The sequence below is a fragment of the Marmota monax genome, unplaced genomic scaffold (genome assembly GCF_021218885.2).
Source record: "Marmota monax isolate L192 unplaced genomic scaffold, Marmota_monax_Labrador192_F-V1.1 WCK01_AAM20220418_F8-fsc00054, whole genome shotgun sequence".
NCBI lineage: Eukaryota > Metazoa > Chordata > Mammalia > Rodentia > Sciuridae > Marmota > Marmota monax.
Window position 1 is genome coordinate 1,456,779 of NW_026692145.1, and position 24,652 is coordinate 1,481,430.

General features: G+C 38.3%; 1 protein-coding gene across 1 annotated transcript in view; it reads left to right on the plus strand.

Annotated features, from left to right (window-relative positions):
• The window catches only part of Gpc3 (glypican 3), a 406,893-nt gene that overhangs the window by 274,281 nt on the left and 107,960 nt on the right, over positions 1 to 24,652 (plus strand). Inside the window, exon 5 of the mRNA XM_046469318.2 lies at positions 4,535 to 4,660. Within this exon, the coding sequence (XP_046325274.1) occupies positions 4,535 to 4,660 (126 nt within the window). The remainder of the gene's footprint in view (positions 1 to 4,534; positions 4,661 to 24,652) is intronic.

A 24,652-nucleotide genomic window follows, 5' to 3' on the forward strand; every position in this document is an offset into this window, starting at 1 on the left:
ATCAAAGAGCAATCCCTTTAATCAAATTGCTTTCCTATCTCGGGCAACTAATTGTCCATATTTTCTAGAAACAATTCAGTTGAACAGGTTGCCTTAGTTCACCGGTGGAGATTCTTTTGTTGTCTTCATGGGCTACTAGCACAAAGGAAAAATCGGGACTGGGTCATACATGGGTAATTAATATGTCATTTAATTTAGCTTCAGGTGTCTTTATAAAGAGAAAAATAGAAAGATTTGGCACATCTCCTTTTAAAATTAGAAGCCAAAGAATATAAAGCTTTATTTAAGAAAGCATACAAATAAACTTAATTGTCACGTAGAAGCAAGTTTAGGAAGGAATGACAGGAAGATACAAAGAGAAGGAGAATCAAGAGAGGCACCGTAAACTCGGTAGGGGGTAAACTACTCCTGTCACACTCTGCTGCCATGGTGTCAGAGGACATTATCACCTGTTGTTGCTGTCCTTTTTGAAAAGCTCATTGACTCTCCAACAGTTTAGAAAGCCTTCTTTTTTTCTGTCCTCCAAAATAGTATGTTTGGATTTATTTTCAAGAGTTTGAGTTTGTTTTGGCATCCAAGATTTATTTTCTCACAGTAATGCAGAAGCTTTTGCATAAAAGAATGGCATGCACTATAATAACACTGCCATTTGGGACTCTGGGGTATTGGAGTTTGGTAGCTGTGTGTTCTCCAACTGATGGGTACTACTTCATCCCACAAAGCTGAGAATTATTTGAGAAGCAACTTATTTTTTTATTATTTTGCAGTGATAGAAATGAAACCCAGGTCCTCACGCATGCTAGGTAAGTTAGGCAAGTACTCTGCAATGGAGGTACACCTGAAGTTCCTATTTCATTATTCTAAGATTCCTTTCCAATCAAATCCACTTTTATTCTATGTAACTTCTAATGGATATAATACACACTGAGAACCATAAAGAACTCAGTAAACAAACCTATGCAGAAGAATAGATTTTGGGCTGGGGAAGTAGGTCAGTGGTAGATCACTTGCCTGGCATGCACAAGACCCTGGGTTTAATCCCCAATACTGCCAAAAAAAGTTTGAAAAAATAAATGTGAAACTTTATTCAAGTGAAAAGTCAGTAAGGAAATATACCTAAATATTAACAATGATTATCTCTAGCAGTGGGATGTGAATGCTTTTTTCTTCTACCTTTCTTTATTTTTACTACCCACAATGAGTGTATGTTTCTTTAATGATGAAAAAGAAAATCAAAAGCCTTTATAAATGATGAAGGAAAAAATATAATGTAACCATAGGTTACAGATGTTACAGTGCTAAAGTTGCATATCTTACAAATTTCCATTCTCATTGCTCACCTGTATGTTTACTTCATGTCCATCCCACTCTGTTTTCCCAAGTTCTCCTGCCTCCTTCCATTCTTCCAATTGGCAGCTCTCCCCACACAGTAGACAAGCCTCTCTTTCTCTTAGAGATATTTCTTACCTCTTCTGAGCCAAGTTGCTGGGATTACATATGTGTGTCATTGTGCCTAGTATGTCTGTGTGTGTGTGTGTGTGTGTGTGTGTTTTAAGCTAGCTAGTCTTTGAAAAATAATACCAGAAAAACATCTGTTGAGAGAGAACATGGTTGTGCCTATTAATATCCACATCAAAAGATGAGGGATTTTAATTATATTGTGCACATGAAGTTATCTGGAATTTAAATTTTAAAAAAATATTAATTTTTTTTAGTTGTAGTTGGATGCAATACTTTTATTTTATTTATTATTATGTGGTGCTGAGGATCAAACCATGGGCCTCACACATGCTAGACTAGCACTCTACTGCTGAGCCATAACTCCAGCCCTGGAAATTAATTTTTTTAAATCTTTATTTTATTTATTTTTATGTGGTGCTGAGGATCGAACCCAGTGCGTCACACGTACGAGACAAGCCCTCCACCACTGAGCCACACCCCCGGCTCCTGGAAATTAATTTTTTTAAAATTATCTTTCATACATAAATTTTTCTGTATAATACATACTTCATATATATAGTGTGTTTCTATTCTATAGATTCATGGCAATGGTAATATTGGCCATGGCTAATATCACAGAGGGACAACTCTGCTTACTTGTGTGAGTACTATGGTAAACACTTAGTGAGATAGTTGCTATCATTATCTTCCTTTTACAGATGAGAAAACTGAAGTTCAGAGAAAGTTAGAATTTGCCAAAGTTTCATTGCTGCGTAAGTAGGGGAGTAGCTGGGTTTTGAAAATCACTTAGGTTAGACTCTAAAATCAGTATTCTTAGCTATTGCTCATCATAGGATTGAAGAGGTTATTCTGAGAACCAGACCATAATTATAACATGGTTGTTAAATAAAACTGTGTTATCAGTTCAAAATAACAAATTCAAAAGTAAGTTGTAAAAAAAAAAACAGTCCCATTTTGTCCATTCTATATGTCCTGGAGCGGTAATACATACTCTATGAAGTAGTATCACCTTTTATTTCTCTAAGTTACCTCATTCAAGTTTAAAAGAGTTTCTTTGAGTTCTAGAATATGATAACCCAAGATTGTGTTACACTATCCACATTCCTTGTGGTTTTATTAGATTTTTATCTTTACCCTTCCAAGTAATATCCTTCCATACTAAAGTGGAAGGTCTTATGTTTATTACAATCCCTTGTCCCCTTGACATTTAGATCCAACCTCATCTGGATCTTCTTCAACTTGTCAATGATCTTTATGTTCAGAGAAGAAAATTATAAAGTTGGGAGGAATGGAGAAAATCAGGGTACTTGTATTTTCAACTTCTTGTGAAATCAAATGAAGGCCTTGCTGTGGGTTAGATTTTTCTTGCCCTGAGTTACGTTAATCAGAGTGGGTGTGGAGGTAGAAGAACTTAAGGGAAACTCTTTCATTAAAAAGAAGACCATGGTTTCCCATGGACTAATGGCCACATTTCATTTCCTCATGGAGTGGGGAGAATTACTCAGCCTTAGCCTTTAGTCTTTCAGTTTCCACTTTGGGGACTGTATTATTACCTTGTAAAACAGAGCATCTCTCCTATTAGCTGTTAATTGAACCCATCTTTTTCCTCTGTGAGAAACTAATGTTGACTTTTATTTTCAGAGCTCTGTATTGAGCCTCTTCTCTTTGAAGATTGATACTCAGACACCAGGAGTAGGCTGTGAGGGGAGTAGGGGCACAGCAGGCAGTAACTGTTAGGGTATCAGGTGTTATATATGTCTCAATAACCTTTCATGAGTCGTTCTGTCCATCACCCTGGCTTTCCTGTGAGTCTTTATAAACATGTGCTGAGAGCTAGTTTGTTCTTGTTCTATCCCCCACTCAAGTTATTAGATGAAATGAATAGTTTATGGTAATAAAATGGAAAATGGCATTAAGTGCAAGATGATCACTTCCACCATTTTGGACAGATCTTAAGACAAACCTCAAAAAGCATTTTGGGGCTTGTGATTTCCACCAGTGTCCAAATAAGATTCAAAGGCCCATCCATTCTTAGCCTGGAGACAAAATTGATAATTATTTCACTGCCAGAAAATTCCCTGGCCAGAGTCTTCAAAAACTTTGTGTAGACTTAGGGTAGATTTGGATGTGAAGAGCACTTTAACTTTCTATCAGGGACATTGTTTTAGAAAATAAAGTGTATTTTATTTTTTTTGTTTACCACTGGACATCTATATATAGATATTTAAATATTTCTTCATAAATATGTTCACTTCTCTCCAGTTTATGGTGTCACTTTGTATATACATATGCGGCTGAAACAAGATAATAGGCAAGAAATTTCGCTGGTATTTATGTGTGTTTGTATACATTTTCATATATAATATATTCTCACTGTCCTCTCTCACACACACATCACATACACACACATTTGTCTTATCATACACAGCATAAAAAACAAAGCAAATAAATAATAAAATATACTAGAGCCCTCTGACCTTCCCTCCCCCTCATAGGACCATAATATACAAACGAAGAACAAAGAAACCTTGCTCCTTTAGCAGATGTGTATTACTCTGACTATATTACCAGGAGAATTTCATAAAGCTTACACTGTTCTGAGCACCCTGTGATTCTGATCTGCAACCATTAGCCAGAGCCTATATGGAAAGGGGCCATCTCTAGGGTAATAGCATTGTAAATTACAATCAATGCACTCAATTACACTCAGAAACCAAAAGATATGTAGTGCTCCAGTGTGCCTTGTAATCAGCACCTTTGAGAATGTAGGTAACAGCATTCTGAACAAAAAAATGGAAGCTGCCAAACGTGTTAGAAAATGGATGTTAGAATTAAATCATCCTTCAGATAGGAATAGTACCTTATATGGTAGGCAGCCTTTTTCCCCCAATATCATTTTATTGATTAAAAAAAAAAACTAAATTGTGGCCTTGTAGCCAAGAATGTCTTTAAAAATCATTTATTGCACTAATCAGCCTGGCAGAGCCTTTCTATCATGCTGATAAGGAAATTAAACTTTTCTCATACTGAGTTTACTTGCCTCTTATGCACAGATGTTTTGTTTTTGTTTCAGAGAACTAATTCAGAAGTTGAAATCTTTCATCAGCTTCTATAATGCTTTGCCTGGCTACATCTGCAGCCATAGCCCTGTGGCCGAAAATGACACCCTGTGCTGGAATGGACAAGAACTCGTGGAGAGGTAATCTTTTTTAATAGTTAAATATAGCAATATTTGACAAATAATCATCATATGTTCATCTGAAGGTTAATTCTCATTTGACATTTTTTCACAAGAAATTCTATACAAAACATAAATATGAGCATCTTTGATGTTTGGATTCTGTGTATAACTCAGAGCTCTTGTAGAATTTACAAACTTTAAAACACATAGAGAACTGTGTGCATCCAGGGGCATTTTACAAAGAGCTTCTTTCGTCTCTTCATTATGTAAATATGGTTTGAAGAAATCATATTCATACTAATAGCTATCATTTCTTGAACATTAACTATGTATTAAGCACCAAGCTAAGTGCTTCATATCAATCTTTTCAGTTTTTCAACAGTCCTATTAAATGAATACTATTATTTTCCCCCATTTTACAGAGGAAGATGGGGGTTAAAAAGAAAGGGGGAGTACCATTTCACTGAGCAATTTTACTGAAATGTTTGTCATTTGAGTATTGATATAATCTATGTTGTCCTCATCTATAAAGAATTTGCTCATCACTGACAAAGAAACAATATATATTCATTTATTCAGCAAATATTTACTGGACACCTTCTAAGTGCTAAGCATGTTGAACTGAACAAAACAAAGTTCCCTATCCTTGTGAGTTTTAATTCTATAGAACTAATGGTATTCCTAACCTTCTTTACTTTATGCTTGTGAGCAATATCTTGTAATTAAGGAATTAGATCCAGAGGGTAGAATTCTTAGGAAATCACAGAGTTGATGAAGATGATTTAAAAAACATTTGTACAAGTAACAGTGTGTTGTAGAGGAGAACACAGAAGAGACCCAAAATCAAGTTCTGAGTCTTTCAAATTAGTTTCTTAACTTAAGGAAAGTAATTTGTTCTCTCTAGGCCTTGGTTTCCCATTTAAAAATGAGGTGGTTGGATTAGAGACCTTCCAGTTTTGATAGTCTGTGTGCTTTTATTCCTTATTAACTTATTCATTCATACCTTCAGCTTTCATCTTTTGAGATATTATGTGTTAGGCACCATCGTAGGCACTAGGGATACAGGGTAAAGAAGGAAAGCTTTGATGAGCTTACTTTCTATTGGGTCCCAATACCAGGACATAAGATGCTGAATGAAGTTTATTCACAGTTCATTGTAATGGGTGACAGAAGGCTCTGGAGTCAGATGAACTTGGATTTGTATCTCAGTTCTGCTACATACTGTGTATGGCCTTGGGTAAGTCACTGGACCTGTAGAAAATCTCAAGGTCCTCTTCTGTAAGGGCATCTAATAGAGTTATTGTAAATACTAAGTGAGGTCATATGTCTAAAGCCCTTAGCACACTGGCACATACCGGAAACTCAATGCATGTTACTTATCTTTTTCCTCTCTTCCTCCTCTAATTCTCCTCTTCCCAATACAAAATGGAACAAATACCTGAACATGTTTTTTTTTCCCCTCACCTAAATCCTTTTACTGACATGGGACACTGAGAATGAGGGTGCATGCCATCCTGGTTGAGGCATTGAACTTGCACAGAGATAGACTTCTCTATATCAGCAAATGTTGAATCAAGATGGAGAGATTAATGTCCACATGCACCCCACTGTACTCTGGAGAAACAGTGTGTGTTTGACCTCCTAAAACCTCATGAGGTACTAAGTCAAATCATGAAAATGTATTTAACTGTTTTGTCATATTTCTTTTAATTTTCAGAGAAAAGGGATGTTATTTGGCTTTATAAAAAGCTGATGCTTCAAAACAGGTATAAGCAATATATTATTAGAAAAGAAAATACTCATGGGTCAAATATGTGTTTCTTGCATAAACTTCATGAGAAACTATCCTAGTTATTTGTCCACTGTATGTTAATGTGGTGAGACTAATTCCTGAATATTTATTTGTTTTAAGAAGCATGCATATATGTGTATGTATGTGTGTGTGTGTGTGTATATATATATATACACACACAAATACATACATACTGGGGATTGAACTCAGGGTCACTCGACCACTGAGCCACATCCCCAGCCCTATTTTGTATTTTATTTAGAGACAAGGTCTCACTGAGTTCCTTAGGGCCTTGCCGTTGCTGAGACTGGCTTTAAACTCACCATCCTCCTGCCTCAGCCTCCCGAGCTGCTGGAATTAAAGGCATATGCCACTGAATCCAGCTATCTTTTTATTGTTATTCTTTGAGCCAGGGTCTACTAAGTTTCCCAGGCTGACTTGAAAATTGTAATTCTCCTGCCTCATTGGGTTTAGAGGTGTGCACCACCATACCTGGCTAAGTAACATCTTTCAACCATGGTTCCTTATTTAAAAGGAAATTTTAATTTACAATATATTTTTATTAGTGTGTTCATTCATTTACTCATTTAACAAATATTTGAGCACCCACTATATATCAAGCACTAATATTGGGCTGGGAATGTAGCTCAGTGGTAGAGCACTGGCCTAGCATATATGAGGCCCTGGGTTCAATCCCCAGTATTGCAAAAACAAACAACAAAACCCACTAATGATATATTTTCTATTGCTTAAGAAAAAACCCACATGATATAATTAATCCAAAATATTGTCTTCCCAGGCGTGTATGTTTTGAATCAGTGGGAATTTTATTGAATTTTTCTCATATTAACTATTTCATGGCCAGTATATGTATGTGAATGATGTTGCTCTGGAATCAAAAAAGTTCTCTAATCTATCAAATAGTATAACCAAAGCCTATTGAATTTGAATAAATCCAAAAGTTAGCCCAATGCACTTTTTCACCATTAAAAGACATCTGTTAGCTGAAAAAGAAATTTGTTTTGCAAGTTTGGCTATTGAACCCAAGGCCTCTTGCATTCTAGACAGGTACTCTGCCAATGAGCTACATCCCCAAATCTATATTAACTGAATTTTTTTGTTTAATTTGCTAGCTTTAAATGCATGAGAGTACTGAACAAAGTAATAAATATTATTGTATGGGTAAAGTTATTTCAAACTTCTATTTTTACTTCTGAAAAATAAACTTTTTTTTCAAAACAACTTCTAGTTTTTATATACGCTATCCAGGAAAGAAGGGAGAGAGGGAGAAAAAGGAAGGAAGGAAAAAATCAAATATATTTGCAGAAAGAATAAGGGTAATATAATCTAGGAAGCAACTTCTCCTTGGTTAATAACCTCAGGTTGTAATTAACCTGTACTTGTATTACTGACCTAATGCAATGATGAGACTAGGGAATAGTGTCAAACTACATTTTAAAAAATTCTCAGGAATATACATTTAATAATATGATGTTCTTTAGCCTGAAGACATGTATGCCCTCTATTTGTATCATTTATAAAGATTAGCTTTGCACTCATGTCTCATTTATAGTTAAAACCTTTTCCAGAGCTTTTCACTGAATTTCTCATTTAATTTAAATTTAAGTAAGAGTTGACACTTCATAATGTCAAAAGGTAGAAACTTTGTTATCTTTATAGGTCAGGTTTGTGTTCCTTTGAAAATATTTTACTTTTAGCCCAGAAAAAAAATCTGGAGAATCAAGAATCCTAACAGGAAATGAGACTTGTCATTAGAGATGCTTGATCAAAAGGAAAATATAGATGCTGAAGGAAATATTGAGCAATATCCATGTCAACTCTGTTATCAGAGCTATTTATACCTTCCTACTGTGGATGTACATATCTCTCAACTTTTAGAGAATCAATCTATTAAATAAGGTCAAATTTCACATCCTTTGAATTTCTCTCTCTCTCTCTCTCTCTGGTGGTGCTGGGGATTGGACCCAATGCCTCCTGATGTCAGCTCTGGAATCTTGCTGTTATCTTCTGGCTGACATACTTCAGTCTGTTTTGAATCCATATTCATCTTGTATTCTCTGATGATGACTCTGGGACTCCCACATGGGGAATCTGGCATTCGAGAATAAATTTCCTGAGATCTGCATGGGGATAATTGCAATGAAGATGGATCTTCTCCTATGTAATCTTACCTTCCATTTCATATGAGAAATAACAGGTGCACATTCATTGTGTCATGGTGATTTCTTTTTCTTTTTTCCATTGACAAGTCTTCTAAAGTTTATAATGCCTCTCTAAGATTTCTCTGCATAATTGGAAAGGCAGAAGTGGGAATATGTAAAGCAATTAGTTTAGTTCTCAAAGCGATTTTTTTTCTTGTCCCAAAACCTTATTTATGTTTCTGAAAATGGGGCAAGAAGATCATTTTTCTCTCTTTTCTACTGGGTTGGAGAGATAGACTGTGGCCTATCAGCAAGTGGGAATAAATGAGAGAACCCTTAACACCAAATCCCTGACATGTGCAAAGTTATTTTTTAAATGGGGCAACAAAATATCTTCCCCACCCCCGTGATCTTGGAAAAGCTAGGAAGAATACTTGATTTTGTTTTTATAGTGCAGTTATTTAAGAACACTGTGTTTTGGGGACTTTGGGGAGGAGGCAGATTTCTAGCACTAGCAAGTCTTTAACTGGCTTACATAAATAGCATGAGGGAAACACCTTTAGAGTCTTTTCTGTTGGTAAAGGGGTTAAGTAAAGACCCAAATGTCAGAGTACATACATACTCAGACATACATATAAACATGCACATCTCATCCTGGTCTAGTGGAAATAGACCAGGGGTATGCAACAGTTGCTATACGTAGCTCCCATGTGTGCTAAAATAGACTGCTAATTATTTGTTGTTTGGATTTATTTTTATAGTGTAACTTTTCTCCAAAGGGCTCAGGGCAGTGTACATACAATTTTAAATATGGGATAGCCAATGAAAGCAGCAATGTGGGGGGGAGTATTGGAGTGTGGCTCAGTGGTAGAGTACTTTCCCAGCATGTGTGAGGCCCTGGGTTCAACTCCCAGCCCTACAAAAAAAGAAACAATGAGAAAGCAAATCTGTGACATAAAATATAGAACCAAGAGGAAGAAGGAGGGTACAGGAAAAAAAATAAACAATGAATAATGGAAATAACATTCAATGATGTTGAGTCAGTCCTCAAGTCATATGATTCCAAACTTTGGTAGACACAAGTCAGACAAATCATGCTGAAACTGAGAGTAGATCTTCTCAGCTCTTCCTATTCTGTTGATTTCAGAGTTAGAAACTGAGGTACAGTGTTTAACCTCTTATGTTCTCTCTTCTCGTGGCTAGTTCATCCTCTGCCCTCTATTCTTCAGGCAGCTCTGCTATGAAAGATAGGCAGAAGGGAGAGGGGGACAAATAGAGCTTCAGTATTAGTTTTATCACAATCTTTCTCCATAGTTCTTGGTCTCCCTTCAGACATGTTTGGATTTCATTTCCACTTTAGTTTTCTTGGAAGCAGAAACATGGCACTCCTAGGGAACTGTTATGTTTGCCTGAGTGTGTGCCTTAGAATGAAAGTATTGCATATCAGGCCACTTACTAGTATGACAGTTTACATATCCTGCCTTACCTTAGACAAGTCTAGATTGTTTATGAAAAAGCTTTCAAGGAGAAATGGATTATGTATAAAATGACTTAATTTGGTATAACATGATATATTGATGACAGTTAAGGATTTTTTAAAATCCTGGTATAGCAAGACAGATAAGTTTGGGGAGTACTCCCATATAAAAATCCATCTAAGGGCTCAGATTGGTATATTTTTCATCATAGATTTATCTTAAAAGTAGTCCTTAGTGGCAGCTATTTATCAGGACATACTCCATAGCAATGCAGTGACATTTATCCCTAAAGATTATGGTGTCACATACAGTAGCTTTGCCTTCAAAATCAAGTGAGAAAAACACAGCTTATCTAGCTGAATGATGGTTTAATATGGCATGCCATGCTCAGGATGGGCCACACCTGGTCAGCTGTCATGTCTTAAGTAACAAAAGGAGACAGTTTCATGGCTCAACATTAATATGTCTATAGACTACCTGTTAAAGGCTAGATGGCTTATTACTTTAAGCAGATTGTGTCCCATTATTATACAATGCCAGCCCTTCCTGGGATCAACTGGGTCATTTTGTTATACAGAGAAATTTGGGATCCTCCAAGGCTGGTCAAAGCATATCTGTACTCTGAACCAATAAATGTCACCTCCTGGTATTTTCTTTGTAGTTTGATTCTGATAGTTGAAAAAGACTTGTCTCCTCTTAACCATTGCTGTACAATGCCCACAGCTCTTCTATTTTAGCCTGGAAAGCTTAGGAGATGCAACTATGAAAAAAAAAGTGACTGCTCTTATGAAATTATTAACATACTAGAGCTTCTAAGCCTCTAAAGTATTATTGCCTCCTTCAACATGAAGTAGGAGGCTTTGGTAGGTCATAGATCAATTTTATTGGTGCTCCTGATAATTTTTCTACATCTTCTTCAGAAAAAGGCTTACAGGCTTATGACTGGTCCTTGCAGCCTACAGGCTGTTGGTTCTCAGCCAGCTGATCCTGAGTGGTACAGGCTGAGGATTATGGAGAGAAAACTCTGAGAGGTTAGGAAATAGGAGCCAGGTGAATGGTGCATACTGGGAAAGCACAATTTTTAGGATGATCCCGATGCAGATTTTATTCCTAGCTCAGTTGACTACATGCTTTGAGTAAGACATTTAACAACAAATTCTGTTACCTTATTTGGAAGATAAGGTAATGATACCTATTCTACAGGACTGTTGTGGAAATGTGTTCAGACACATAGGAAGTGAATTAATGACAGCTGTTGTTGATGTTATTATCACCATTATCATCATATGGAATGGTTGAGCAGGTCAGGTAAATGTCCAGAGCAAGGATGAAGAGGCCCAGGCCATTTTTCTTCCTGTAAAAGTAAACTGGATCTTTTGGAAATATCTGTGAATCTTTAGGAACCAAAATGTTGAATGTGGTGGCTGATTAAGCAGGTTTGAACCATTTGGGGTCCACATGGGTTAAGGGGATAAAATAGTGGGGCTGCTTACTTTTAAGAAGACATTTAAACTAGCTTTTAATGGGTAGACAAAGAAGAGTTCCTGGAATAATTTGAATGATGCTAATGTCATTTATGAATTGTGGCTATATACGTTTTGAAGATATGTGCAAATTAGAAATCTGTCATAACTTTAATATTCACCAGCCAGAGAGCATGTAAGCTAGATGGAGGACTGATTAGAACAGGACTGCTGGTTGTGATAAGTCTCCTGACCTCTTCCTGATAAGGCATATGATCAGTTTCATTTCGTGATATCAGTGTCACTTCATTAGAATACCTCTGAACTCCACAAACAGTTACACCCCTGAAACAGTTTTCCAATTACTCTGATTCAGAAAGGTTATATTTTTCTGATAGTCATTCACTGAGCATCAAAGAAAATGGACTTTTGGGGCATGTGAAGGACAAGGTGAGGCATTTTAGGCAAGCCTCTTTCTTAGGAGCCTCATGCCAGTGGCCTGGCTCTTAGACCCTGACTGGCTGTTGTGATGATTGTAATTGTGATTATGGAGTTATGGTGATTTTTCTCCTCTGAAGGCTACAAGAATGATGTTATTATCACTTTTTTACTGTTGCTGGTCCCCATTATTGCCCCAGGATTTTGGTGGCTCCTTTGAAATTCAGCTTTTCTGGGTTTTGCCCTTTTCCTCCTATACTTAAACTAGTGCAAAATATTGGGTTATTTTGATTTCTCTGGGTTTCTCTGATGATTTTTACTAATAGGAATATAGCCAAATAGTTGGACTAAATACACACACACACACACACACTCACAAAGAGGCAAATTTTAAAGTTATGTTGTAACCATAAGGCAGCATACCAGAGTGTTTAAGCACACAACTTTGGAGTCAGCAAACCTGGGTTGGAATTGCTGCTCTATTCCATATTAGCTCTTACTCTTCTGACCTCTGGTTTGTCCATCTGTAAAATGGCATTAATGATTTCTGCCTTAACAAAATGTTAAGAGAATTCAGAGAGACTGTGAAATGCAGGGTATTAGTGCCTGGAACATGGTAGACCTTTTAAAAATGGTAAATAGTATTGCCATTCATGCTGTTATTCAAGAAACCTATTAAAGTGAGGGGTGTTATTCAGTGGTAGAGTATTGTGTAGCATGCACAAGACCCAAGGTTTGATCCCCAACACTGCAAAAGAAAAGAAAAGTTTTCCTGGAAGATTGATAGAACTAGGCCTTTAGCTTCCTTTGGTTTAATAACACATTTCTTTTTTCTTTTTCTTTTTTTTTTACTACTGGGGGATTGAACCCAAGGGCACATTACCACTGAACCACCTCCCCTGCCTTTTTATGTTTTATTTTGAGACAGGATCTCACTAAGTTGCTTAGGGCCTTACTAAATTCTGAGACTGGCTTTGAACTTACAATCCTCCTGCTTCCGCCTCCAAAGCCTCTGGGATTACAGGTGTGTGCCACTGTGTCCTGCTGATGACACATTTCTTGACAACCTTACCCATCTCCTCTCATTTTTATCTTATCTCCTCTCCTTTCTACAAAAAAAATGTCAACATCCCTAGCCATAGTCCTGGTTGGTGCAAATTGTGTGTATTCGGGTCCACAAGTGATCAAAGAAGAGGTATTTCCTTGTAAGGGGATGCACTGAACTGGCCTTCTCACCTTCAATATCTTGTTTCATGGCAAAGGCATTTTAAACCATTCTTCCTAGAACTTCTTTGTAGTGATTAACCCAGGTAATCTTCTTAAATTACATTAGAAACTAGAACAAATCTTGTTGCAGGTTGACTCTAGTTACTTAATACTCTAAGGTCCTTTCTGACATCCTTGGGTGAACTTTTGTGGAAAAAAAAAGAAAGATCATTAAAATCAATCATGATTGCCCAATTTTTCAAGCCAATGAATTTTATTTTTTTACATGAGTATAACTTTGATCCTTGGGTTTGTTGCCTTTATAATGCAGTTTTATTTCCATGTGAAGGAAAGTGTATTTTTCTTTGTAGATCAAGTGTCACAGGAGCTTCCTACTTTTTGCCTCCTTATATCTTCATGATCCACATGCTGAGGTGGAGCTTAAAAATCACTCAAATGTACTCTTCCTTGTTTTGAGCCCTTTATTTGCCCAGAGCTGGGATGAATCCTTATTCAATAGAAACCAGAATAATATACTACCACTTGAGGTAGGGATACAGCAGTTTGGGATTAGATAGACATGTACATGTCCTTGTACTCTGCAAGGACACATATTTTCAAGCTCATTTCCTAATACAATTAAGGAGGACTAAGCCATCCTAGAAGGGGCTAGGAAAAACATTGGTTGACTTGCCCCTACTTATCCTTAACTCAATGTCATCTCTTCTGATGACCCTGAATCCCTCCTGTCTTGGGTCCTAGCCTCCCAGCACTTAGGTTTCCCCTGAACATATCCCAGTTATCCTGAATTGATCTATTTTACGTGTCTGTCTCTAATGTTCCACATTTCTTAGTTGTAACTGGCATAGAGTAGACTCTCCATTCATGTCTACCAAATTCAACAGGTGAACCAACCCAGACTTGTGAGTAATACTTATGGTAAAACTGTGTGCCTTGGACAGCTTGCTTGAACTTGCAACGTTTTGTATTCTCCTTCAGAGAAATGGCAAAAATACTCCTCTGTCTGCCTTAAGGGTTTGTTGTGAACCTCCTGAAAGAAAATTCATATGAAATCACTTCAAAAATTATAAAGCACCCTCCATTTACTAGATTTTGAAGTAGAAGAGTAGATCAGATGTAGGGAAAGTTCTACTCTGAATAAATGGAAGCGTATGTTGGATAATGAACACAGAGTTATTAGATTCTCTTTGAATATAAACACAGACTTTTTAGCAGCCTCCTGAGTGGCTCTCTCTGCATCTCTCAGAAAAAAAAAACTTATTTTTTTAAATAAGTAAATCTATTTAGCCCCACAAATTCTATTTTTAAATGAATCAGCCCATGGTGTTGAATAAACCAGTTGGCTCTGGATAAGGAAATACTTTGAGAGATTGGTAGCATCCGTTTAAATTAATGAAAAGTAGGAGTGACGGACCATTTTAAAATAAGTGCACTTTTATTACATTCAAACACACATAATAACAGTGCTGGGAATTGAACTTGGAGAAAGACAGCATGTATCAGAAAATTGAAGCAAACAAATGAGAATCATTGATACTGAGACTATTGCTCTGTGACTATCCTGCTAAAGATCATCATCCTCAGCTTGGCTAATGGTCCCCTGGTGAAGTCTATCTGTTTAAGAAACTGTTTTTCTTTTTCAATCATGGACATGAAGAAAACCATATTAAGATCCCTATGCATGTAAGTGAAATAAGCTAATCCCCCAAAACCAAAGGCCATATGTTCTCTCTGATATGCAGATGCTAATTCACAATTAGTGAGGATGGAGGAAAGAATAGAAGTTCATTGGATTAGACAAAAGGGAATGAAGGGAGGGGAGGGGATGGAAATAGGAAAGAGTGGAATAAATTGGACATAAATATCCTATGTTAATATATGAATGTATGACCAGCACGTATGAGGCACTGGGCTTGATCCTCAGCACCACATAAAAATAAATAAATAAAATAAAAGTCTTTCAACAACTAAAAAAAAATTTAAAAAAGAATGGGAAATTATACTCCATACATGTAAGATATGTCAAAATACACTCTACTATCTTGTATATCTATAGAGAACAAAAAAATCCCTATGCATGCCTTCTTGATAACCCAGCCTTTCCAAACCCCAGTGGATAGCATCTAGCAAAGTGCCCTGTACCCTGGTTATAACAAATAATAATTTATAACAGCAAATACCTCCTGGCCCCTACAGTGATTAACCTGTTCCAGTTTGTCTGGGACAGAAATTCCCAAGCCCCAGGAAATCCCTCAGTTCTAAGCAAGTCAGGGACAGTTGGTCACTCTTTGGCACTGATGACTCTAGCAGTTACTAATTATGGAAAGAAGATGCAATTGTGAGGGTTTTGCATTGGAAGTTTGGAGGAAAGCTGGGGGAACTGCAGCTCACTGATTGTGTTCATTTAGCTGCCTTCACTCTTACCTTTTCCTCCCTGAAGCGTTCTGAGCACCACTCTCTGCCCTTTACCTATCCCCCAAATCCTGTCTAAGGGTGCAGTGAGACTTCAGAAAGCAAGACTGAATCAGTAGAGCTGTCAATGGTAATAATGACTAACCCTTCTTTTGTTCTTATCATGTGTCAGGTACTGTGCTGGGCACTTGGTGTGTATTAACAAAGTTTAACTCTCACAACAGCTTTTGAGGTGGACATTAATGTTATTCCAACTTTCCTGATTTAAGTAATGAGATTAAGTAAATTACCAGAGTTCACAGCACTAGTAAGACCGACAGGATTCAAACCCAGTTAGTCTCTTTATTACAGTGCCCTGCCTATCTAGTGCCTTGCTTCTCCCCTTCAAGGTTTAGGAATACTTTCTTATTCCTATTCTTAATCCTGGCCTAAGTTTGCTTTAATTGATTGTCCAGAAAACCCAGAATAGTGTTCTGTCCAACTTTTCTTTAGCCTGTGCTATTAAATGCTGTCTTTTCCTTGATGCCTTCCAAGTCTAGACCCATAAGGGTAGCAGTACATTTCCCATCTCTCCCACCATGCTGCTTTGCTCCCATGTCCTCTCAAGAGTATAAGGTGGTATCCCCTGGGAGAAGTCCCCCTTTGCCTTAGAGTTACTTCAGTCCCTTGCTAGAAGATAACCTTTACTTGCCTCTGAGGCTAGTCCTCTACCCAGCCTCCTCTACAAATGTGCCTTTTACAACAAAGCCTCTGTATTCCCTATGGAGCTTTGGAGTACATGCAGAAGTGACCACTTCAGCCCTAGGTTAAGGGTCCAATTTGGATCCTAGCTCTAATATGAACTTTTTGCCTGACCTTGGGCAAGTGACTGCCCTCCAGCCTCCTCTTTTATTTATAAAATGAAGGAATTTGACAAAATGACCTCCAAGGCTCTTTCCATCTCTATCAGGCTATAAAGATTTAATGGTGAAGATACTTGTGTGGGAGGTAGTCTGAAAGGGGAAGGAATGCCATAAAGTCACCTTAATGACTTTGAATTTCCAGTTCTTCCCCTGATGGTTTCCCAAATAGACCAAAGTGAACATGATTCAAAAGGAGCCCCAGGTTATAATCACTCTCATCAAGATACCAGTGAACTCTTCATTTTTCTCTTCAAGGTATGTTAGGGCTACAACGGAGCAGATAGGTTGGCTGTTTGAGAGGTTGTCAGAGTTGTTCTTGCTTTCTGATATGGAAGAGTTTGGGTGAGATCATGTAATTAAACCTTAAAGAAAATGTCTCCCCTAGAACACTACATAGCTCCAATGGGGCTCCTGAGCATAAGAAATGGAATTCAATGTCTGTTGCTCCAAATAATATTTGACAGACTTTCTCAGAATGAAAATTAGAAGCCCTCTAACTACAGAGATATATCAGTGGTGAGAGAGATCCATCTAGAGAAGTGCCAAGGGCTGAAGGGCAGGTAAAAGCTGGGGAATACAAAGTGGCTGAGAAAACCATAGGGAGGAAGATAATTTTCATTCCTTCCAAGATCCTCCAGGCTAGAAAGCTTGGGTAATTTTTGACCTAGTTGTCCTTGTGTGCATTACTGTGAGCTTTTATTAAGTATTTATGTAGCAGTTTATATTTTACCAAGTGCTTTACAATCACTTTTATTTGGTTTCGTAAAGTTTTCCTGGAATCCCATCTACTTTATGACCAGTCAAGTCATTTCTTGTTTGCTCAGCACCTCCGTCTGTACAACCTCATACAATGGGACACTTGTTCCAGAAGCAGAGCAGGTGCAATGAGCGGAGTAGCTGAGGGCACCTGCAGCTACTGAGGCAGTTGGAGTGGGGGAGTTTATACTTGGCTTCACCTCTTCCTACCTTTGTTGTTCTTTACCTTTATTTTATTGCTGGTAACTAGACAGTAGCAGTTCCAAGCTTAGGCCTGCTGAGGGGCAGAACTATTCTGCTATTGGTTTTCTCCTTATATGTGTCCATGCACACCACTGCCATCTCTTCCACTAGGCAAAGACTTGCTGAATATGTTTCCTTGTGCTACTTCAGGGCTCTGGAGGCAGCCTTGATTCTGGGGCTCTGGAATTAATTTTAAGAAGAGGCAACAGAAGTAGCAGTTCCAGTTTCTGCAGGTGGCAACTTTCTACTGAGTTCCCTTATTCTTGCTAGCCCCTTTTCCATCCCATTAGCCACACCAGCCCCTGCACCCAGTACTCTGGATGTTGTGAAGCACAATGGTGTCTGTTGATGGGTTATGAAGTACAGGTTGAACATTCCTGACCTGGCCAAAATGCAGAGTGCTCCAAAATGGAAACTTTTTGAGTGTCAGCATGACACTCCTAGTGGAAAATTATATACCTGACTTCATGTGATGGGTCACAATCAAACTGCAGATGCACAAGAGGGAAGAATAGAAGTTCATTGGATTAGACAAAGGGGAATGAAAGGAAGGGAGGGGGAATAGGGATAGGAATGACACTGAAATGAATCTGACAGAAATTTCCTATGTACATATATGAATATACGACCAATGAAACTCGACATCATGTCCAACCACAAGAATGGGAGCCTAATTAGAATGTTATACTCCATGTATGTATAATATGTCAGAATACACTCTACTGTCATATATATCTAAAAAGAACAAATAAGAAATAGCTAAGATTTTTAAATGCAAGTGCCCTGTAAATATTGTATAAAGCTACCTTTAGGCTATCTGTATAATATATATATGGATCAAATGGATTCTGTGTTTAGACATGGTCCCATCCTCAGGATATCTCATTATATATACAAGTAAATGTGTCATAACCAGGAAAAAATTTCAAAATCCAAAACACTTCTGGTGTCAAGCATTTTGGATAAGAAAAACTCAAACTATAGTTGAGCTGCCCATTCTCCATCAGAGATTTGCAGTGGGAGTCCAACACAGTCACCTGTTGAATGTTTCACTTTCTGAAGACCAGATTCCATGAAATCCAAAGTAGACTAAGTGGGTCAGAACAGGAAAATTCAGGGACCCTAGCTACTTGGATTCTGTGGCTGAGCACAGAGGTCTGTAAATGCTTATTAGGTAAGTGTTGAATATAGCATTTGCTCTTTGCTGATTCTGTTACTGATGAAGACAGCAAATCCTTTTTCTAACCTAAGAAAAAGTTGTAACTAGAAGCCTCACTACTACATTTGAAATCCTCTCAGGTTTGTTGCCTTGACCTATAGCAAATGTAATAGGTATGTCAGATGTGTTTCACAACAGTCAGATTTCATCAATGTGGCAACAAAAGTGGGCCAAGTTCATATTTTTGAGGACTTTGTAATGCAAATTGTTGTTGCTAGCAGGTGTGTATCTTAGGTGAGCTCAGTGTTGGAGTCAGGTGATTGGTCCATGGGGATGAGACTGAGGCTAGAAGGAGTAGGATGTGGACTATGGGAACCTTGCTGGCTTTGGCCCAAATAGGGTGTGTCCCACCACTTCAAAAATTAGATTCATTAAGGTATAGGGAAGGAGCTCTGATATTCTCCAGGTAGCCATTGGTTTCTAAAAGGAAGGTGATCTGGTGTGTGGGATAGAATAACAATGTTGCCTGGCTAAAAGTTCAGTGTAAGGCAGGTCCTCAGTCAATGGCTACAGTCCCAGGGGGAATAGACTGACAAAGGCCAAGCAGAAGTAGGTTAGTCTCTACCACATAAGTTGAACTTTGGGGGAAGATCCTCTATCTCAGGTCAGTTTAATAGACATATTTTGAGTGCCCACTATGTGCCCAGTACCAGGTAAGGCAGTAGGCACAGAGATAAAGACAATTAAGGAAACCAGAACAGAATTCAGGCCATACAGCTCAGGGAAACACAAAATGATACTAGGTAAGAGTAAGTGTGTGTGAACATCTGTGGCTTGCTTTTTTATTTTTTTTTCTGGTACTAGAGATTGAACCCAGGGGTACTTTGCCACTTATCCACATCCTCAGACCTTTTTATTATTTATTTTGAGATAGGGTCTTGCTAAGTTGCTGAGCTTAGCCTCCAACTTGCCATCCTCCTGCCTCAGCCTCCCAAGCCACTGTTATTGCAGGCGTGTACCACCATTGATGGTTAGGGGTTCACTCTGAAAACATTATATAATGGCTTTCAGGAGCAAGGCTAATTCTAGGACCTGGGGCTACTTGGGTGAATCAACTAAGCTAATACCTCCTATCTTTGTCATCACTGGCTCAGGATTTAGGTAGGCCTAATCCTGCAGGTGGAATATTTTGAGGCCCCCAAGTGACAGACAAGAGGGGCTAACAGCAAGGGCATGTTTAGCTTTCTTTTAAAGTATTTCAGTGACATTGAGGGACCTTCACTTTGTGCTACTACATATACTTGAAATCCAACACAGGAGAAAAATCTAGGCTTGGGGATGTTCAGTGGTAAAATGTTTACTTAGAATGCATGATGCCCAGGTTTGATCCCCAGCTCCACAATAAAAAGTGGGAATCTACAAGTCACAATTTTCCCCATTTCTGACTTTCCTTGCTCCAAAATTGGTCTTTATTCAATGAAGGATTAAGGGTATTCTTTATTTTGAAGATCATCACATTAAAGAATGGATGTTTCTTATGGACACTGTAGGGACCTGAGACCAACAAACCAGTATTCTGAAGACAGATTTGAAAGAACATGTAGGTGTTTTCAAGAGCCATCTCATTCATCACTAATGACAGTTATACAAAGTGGAAGCAGAATATTTTATACCATAGAGAGGACAAATATGCACTTTAGGAGGAAGGGGAGTGGAGGAGACCATCTGACACCCCAAGTTGTACACTTGGGAAAACTGGTGGGCTTCCCTGAGCCACAGGTGAATGATTTGTTCTGTGGACTAAAATTAATATTGAATCACTTGAAGTCCTGGCCAGTGAGTTCACCTTCAGATGCCTTGTCCCCTGTAAGATTTGTGAGGGCATCTCTGCTGAAGAGTCCCTTTCAGCAAGGCCTGAATGTTCAGCACCAGCCACTCACACATCAGTGCTCAAGTGTAATATCAGAGAAAGCTCAATGCTTTTATTATGCTCATTTCCTCTGGTCCTACACCATCCTCACCCCTGCCTTCACTCATACTTTACCTAGAACCATACTGAAGACAAGTGGACTCTGGTTTCTTAAATTCTTTCAGATTATATGCACACCTATAATCCCAGCAGCTCAGGAGACTGAGGCATGAGGATCACAAGTTCAAGACCAGCTTCAGCAACTTATCTTATCCTAAGATAAGGGGATACAAAGCTTCTTCTAATTACTCATAGCAAAGTTCATTTATCCTGCCTCTGGAAGTTCTTTTCAAATGACATTCATTGAACACCTACTGCATGTCAGGCACTGTGTTCAGTACTTTCACATAATAACACTAATAATACCCATAACATAGAACTTTCTGTGTGCTGGGCACTATTTTCAGCATGTTGCCTATGTTATCTCAACTTACTAACATTCATTATATCCAGTAATTATAAAAACAGTGCAAATGGCATTATTCCCAGTTTACAAATGAGGAAACTCAAGTTCAAAAAGGTTTAATTCCTTGTTACAAGTCATGCAGGATATGATGGAACCAGTTTTTGAATCTGTATTTCTGACTCAAAGCCCATTCATCATAACTTGGTCTTTTGAAAAATATATTTACATGTGGCCCTAGTAAACTATGCGTACCAAATTGAATTTAACTTCTTAAAAATTATTGATCATTATTTTGAATATCAGTTACTTTCATACTATGCCCTCGTGTGTTATTGAGGTATGCGACTGGTTCCTTGTTCCCTTGTTCTTGATTATTGTATTCCAGGGGAGTTACAGCTCATTCACATCTCACTAGAAGTGATGTCCAAAACTAACTTAAAATCAGGTATGATCCAGGTGCAGTGGTGGACACCTGTAATCCCAATGACTTGGGAGTCTGAGACAGAAGGAATGCAAGTTTGAGGCCAGCCTCAGGACCTTAGCAACACGCTATCTCAAAATAAAAAGGGGTGGGGATGTAGTCTAGTGGTAAAGTGCCCCTGGGTTCAATACCAAAAAAGAAAGCAAATAAACAAAAAAAAATTGCTTTTGGTTTAACTTGGTGGGACTAGAAAACTTGGTGAATGCATTTGTGGTGCTTGAATAAGAAAGCTCTACTATATTCCTTGCTCTGTTACTCCCCCTCCAATTAATGAGCTTTGATTGTATATTTTTATTTCTGTTTTTGTTAACAGTTAAACACTGTCAGGAGTCCTTTCCCCATTTGTATGTGTGCCTCAGAGACACCCATCAGAGAGCACTGTGCCAGCTTGCCTGCCCTGGCCTAGTATCAGTTCTCACCAACTTGTCTACACACTCAGCTCTACCTATCTTGGAGTTCTCCCAAGAATCACTTGCACTGTTTTTATTTCCTTTTTTTCTCTCCTTTTCTCCAGGCTACTCTGGAGAATTGGCTTCTTCAGTCTAACATACTGGCGGACCCATCTCTGGCATTTTCTACCTTCCCTCTCTGCTGGGGACTGTCCCTCATAGCCAGTGACTCTTCTCTCTGTGGTGGATGATATCAACTTCTCGCTCTTTCCTCACCAGCTGAAAACTCTTCTTTGCTTCTCTGACTTTAAGTGACTTCTTGATTATATTCCAAGACCAACATTTTAACCCCTCCTCACAGAGAGGTTGGCAGCTAAGCTAAAAATGGATTCCAATGCAGATATTCTCTTATATTGCTAATGTCCATTAAATGATATATAAATGGGTTTGCATCCTCTGATGTTTTCCCTAGTATTTGCTTTTTCTTTACCAAAATCTATTTGTAATTTTGAAAGGCCACACTTACAATTATGAAAAACATTTTTGTTAAATATGTGCATAAATAAATAAGAATCAAATTGTTACTGCCCTTATTAATCTCATTTACAAATCTCAGCTATTTTCATCTTTGCTTTATTTTTCTGCGCATTTATGTAAATTAAGACTGCATCTCAGAAATGAGAAATACTTCTTAGAGCCTCTTAATAAGATTTTTTTTGTATCCTGTGTTCTAGTTTGTTTTTAAAGCTATTTGTGTTCTTTAGATTATCCCATTTTTCCACAGGGCTCATTGTGGCTGGAGTATTTTTCAAGAAAACAGTCTGACAAATCATTGGTTGAGTCGGGGAGTACCTGCAATGCTGCAGCTTTTCCATAAGATGGCGATCTGAGAATGTGAGATCTGTAACTTGTGTTTAGACGTCTATAACCAAAGAGCAGTTTCGACTTTTGTGAAATCAAATATTTTTGGGTAGGGAGCTAGCACTTCTGAGACTCATTCTCAAACTTTCCGCAATTCCAATGCTTTGGGGAAAAAGGAAAGTGAATTTTCAAGCAGCTTCCCTGTTCTCAATCTACTAGCAGTATTAAAAATCAGCAAGGTGCATTTGCAGAGCAGTAAAAGAAAGGGATTTCTTTTAAATGTGAATTTGTGATACTGTTAGAAAAGTCCTTTTCTGGGTCTCAGTTTCTTCTTCTATGCAGCAGATGGATTGGACCAGCTGATCTCTAAGGGCAATTCCATTTCAAACGTTCTACATTTGAATCTGTTGATTTCCTTCCACTACACCCTGGCTGCCACAACCAGCACAGAAATAGGAAGAAAGGATCGCCCATTTTACGCTTGTTTGACTCTATTCCTCTTCTACAAGTGCTCTCTTTGCTTCAACTGTCCCAAGACAAGCATGCCCAGATGTCCTGTTTTAATTAGGTTCTTTTTCTCTTTATGGCTTTTGCACAGGTTTCTCCCCCTCCCTCTTCCCCCAGTCCCTAACCAATCTGCCTGAAAGGGGGAAGCATGTTCCCCTCTTCACTGCACAAATAAGGTTTGTGTTTTTTTGTTTTGTTTTGTTTTAGTATTGTGGCAGTCATTTTTTGTGCTAAATAGATCAAAACTGGATGGGAAAAGAAGCCACCCATGCAATGCTTAAAGGTGACACTTCTAATACCACACATAACATTTCCACTTAAGAAAACATTAGATTTTGGAGGTCGGCACTTCTGTCAATGTATTATTTCTCCTCCCCTGTCCAGGATTCATTGCCAGAAGCATGTCAGAGCTTCAGGAAAGAGGCAGTATGCAGAGAGGAGGACAATTAATTAAATTACAGATGAGTATTACTGAGCAGATAACCCATCATTAAAATCCCCCATGGCTAATGAGCATTCCCATTCCTGACACCCTCTAGGCAGTCTGTGGATGAGAAGAACTGTGGCTACCATAGCTCATCCTCATTCAAAGACTGTCATGAACCCTGTACATCAGTGGCATGGAAGGAGCACATGGAAATGAAATGCTGAATGAATTAATTAACTTGAAACTACAGAGACATCCAAGTTCCCCTTGGCTTGAAGCTCACACAGGGTACATGAAATTCCCTGAGGCCATATCACTTAGCTTACTTTGCCACAGCTGAGCTGATGGAGGCAGGGAGGCATTATGTACAGTGTTCTCCTACCTTCTTCTTCCTACTGTCCTTAGAGATTTGAAATCCTCAAAACACCTTTGGTGTTTGTCAGTGGCGTGACGGTGGTAGCAGTGGTGGAAGATTATTTTTCTCTAACTTCAACACCTTATCTCCCAATAACACAAAGATTTCCGTGAATAATGATAGTGTCAGATCTCTGTATGAGAGAAGAACTAACTCCATGTACAAGGTCTTCCCCAGGAGCTTTTAAAGGGCAAGCCAAGAAACCTGCTGAGCAGGCCAAGACCGCTGTTCTGTAAGCACTGTTGGGAGCCTTGTAGACAATTATAAGTAGCTCCTGCATTGTCACATGCAGTGGAGCAGTGTGGTGAAGAAATGTCAAACATTTAGTCAGCCTCAGTTATCTCCAAGGAAGCAATACCCTCATAGTGGTTAAGAAGACAGGCAACTGGACTTGAACTCTCAAGGTTCAGACTGCAACTCAATGATGGATTACCTGTGTACCTAATGCAAGTGTCTTAACTTCTCTGTGCCTTACTTTCTTCATCTGCACATATAAAAGCTGATAATATGCTTGCTAGGAAAA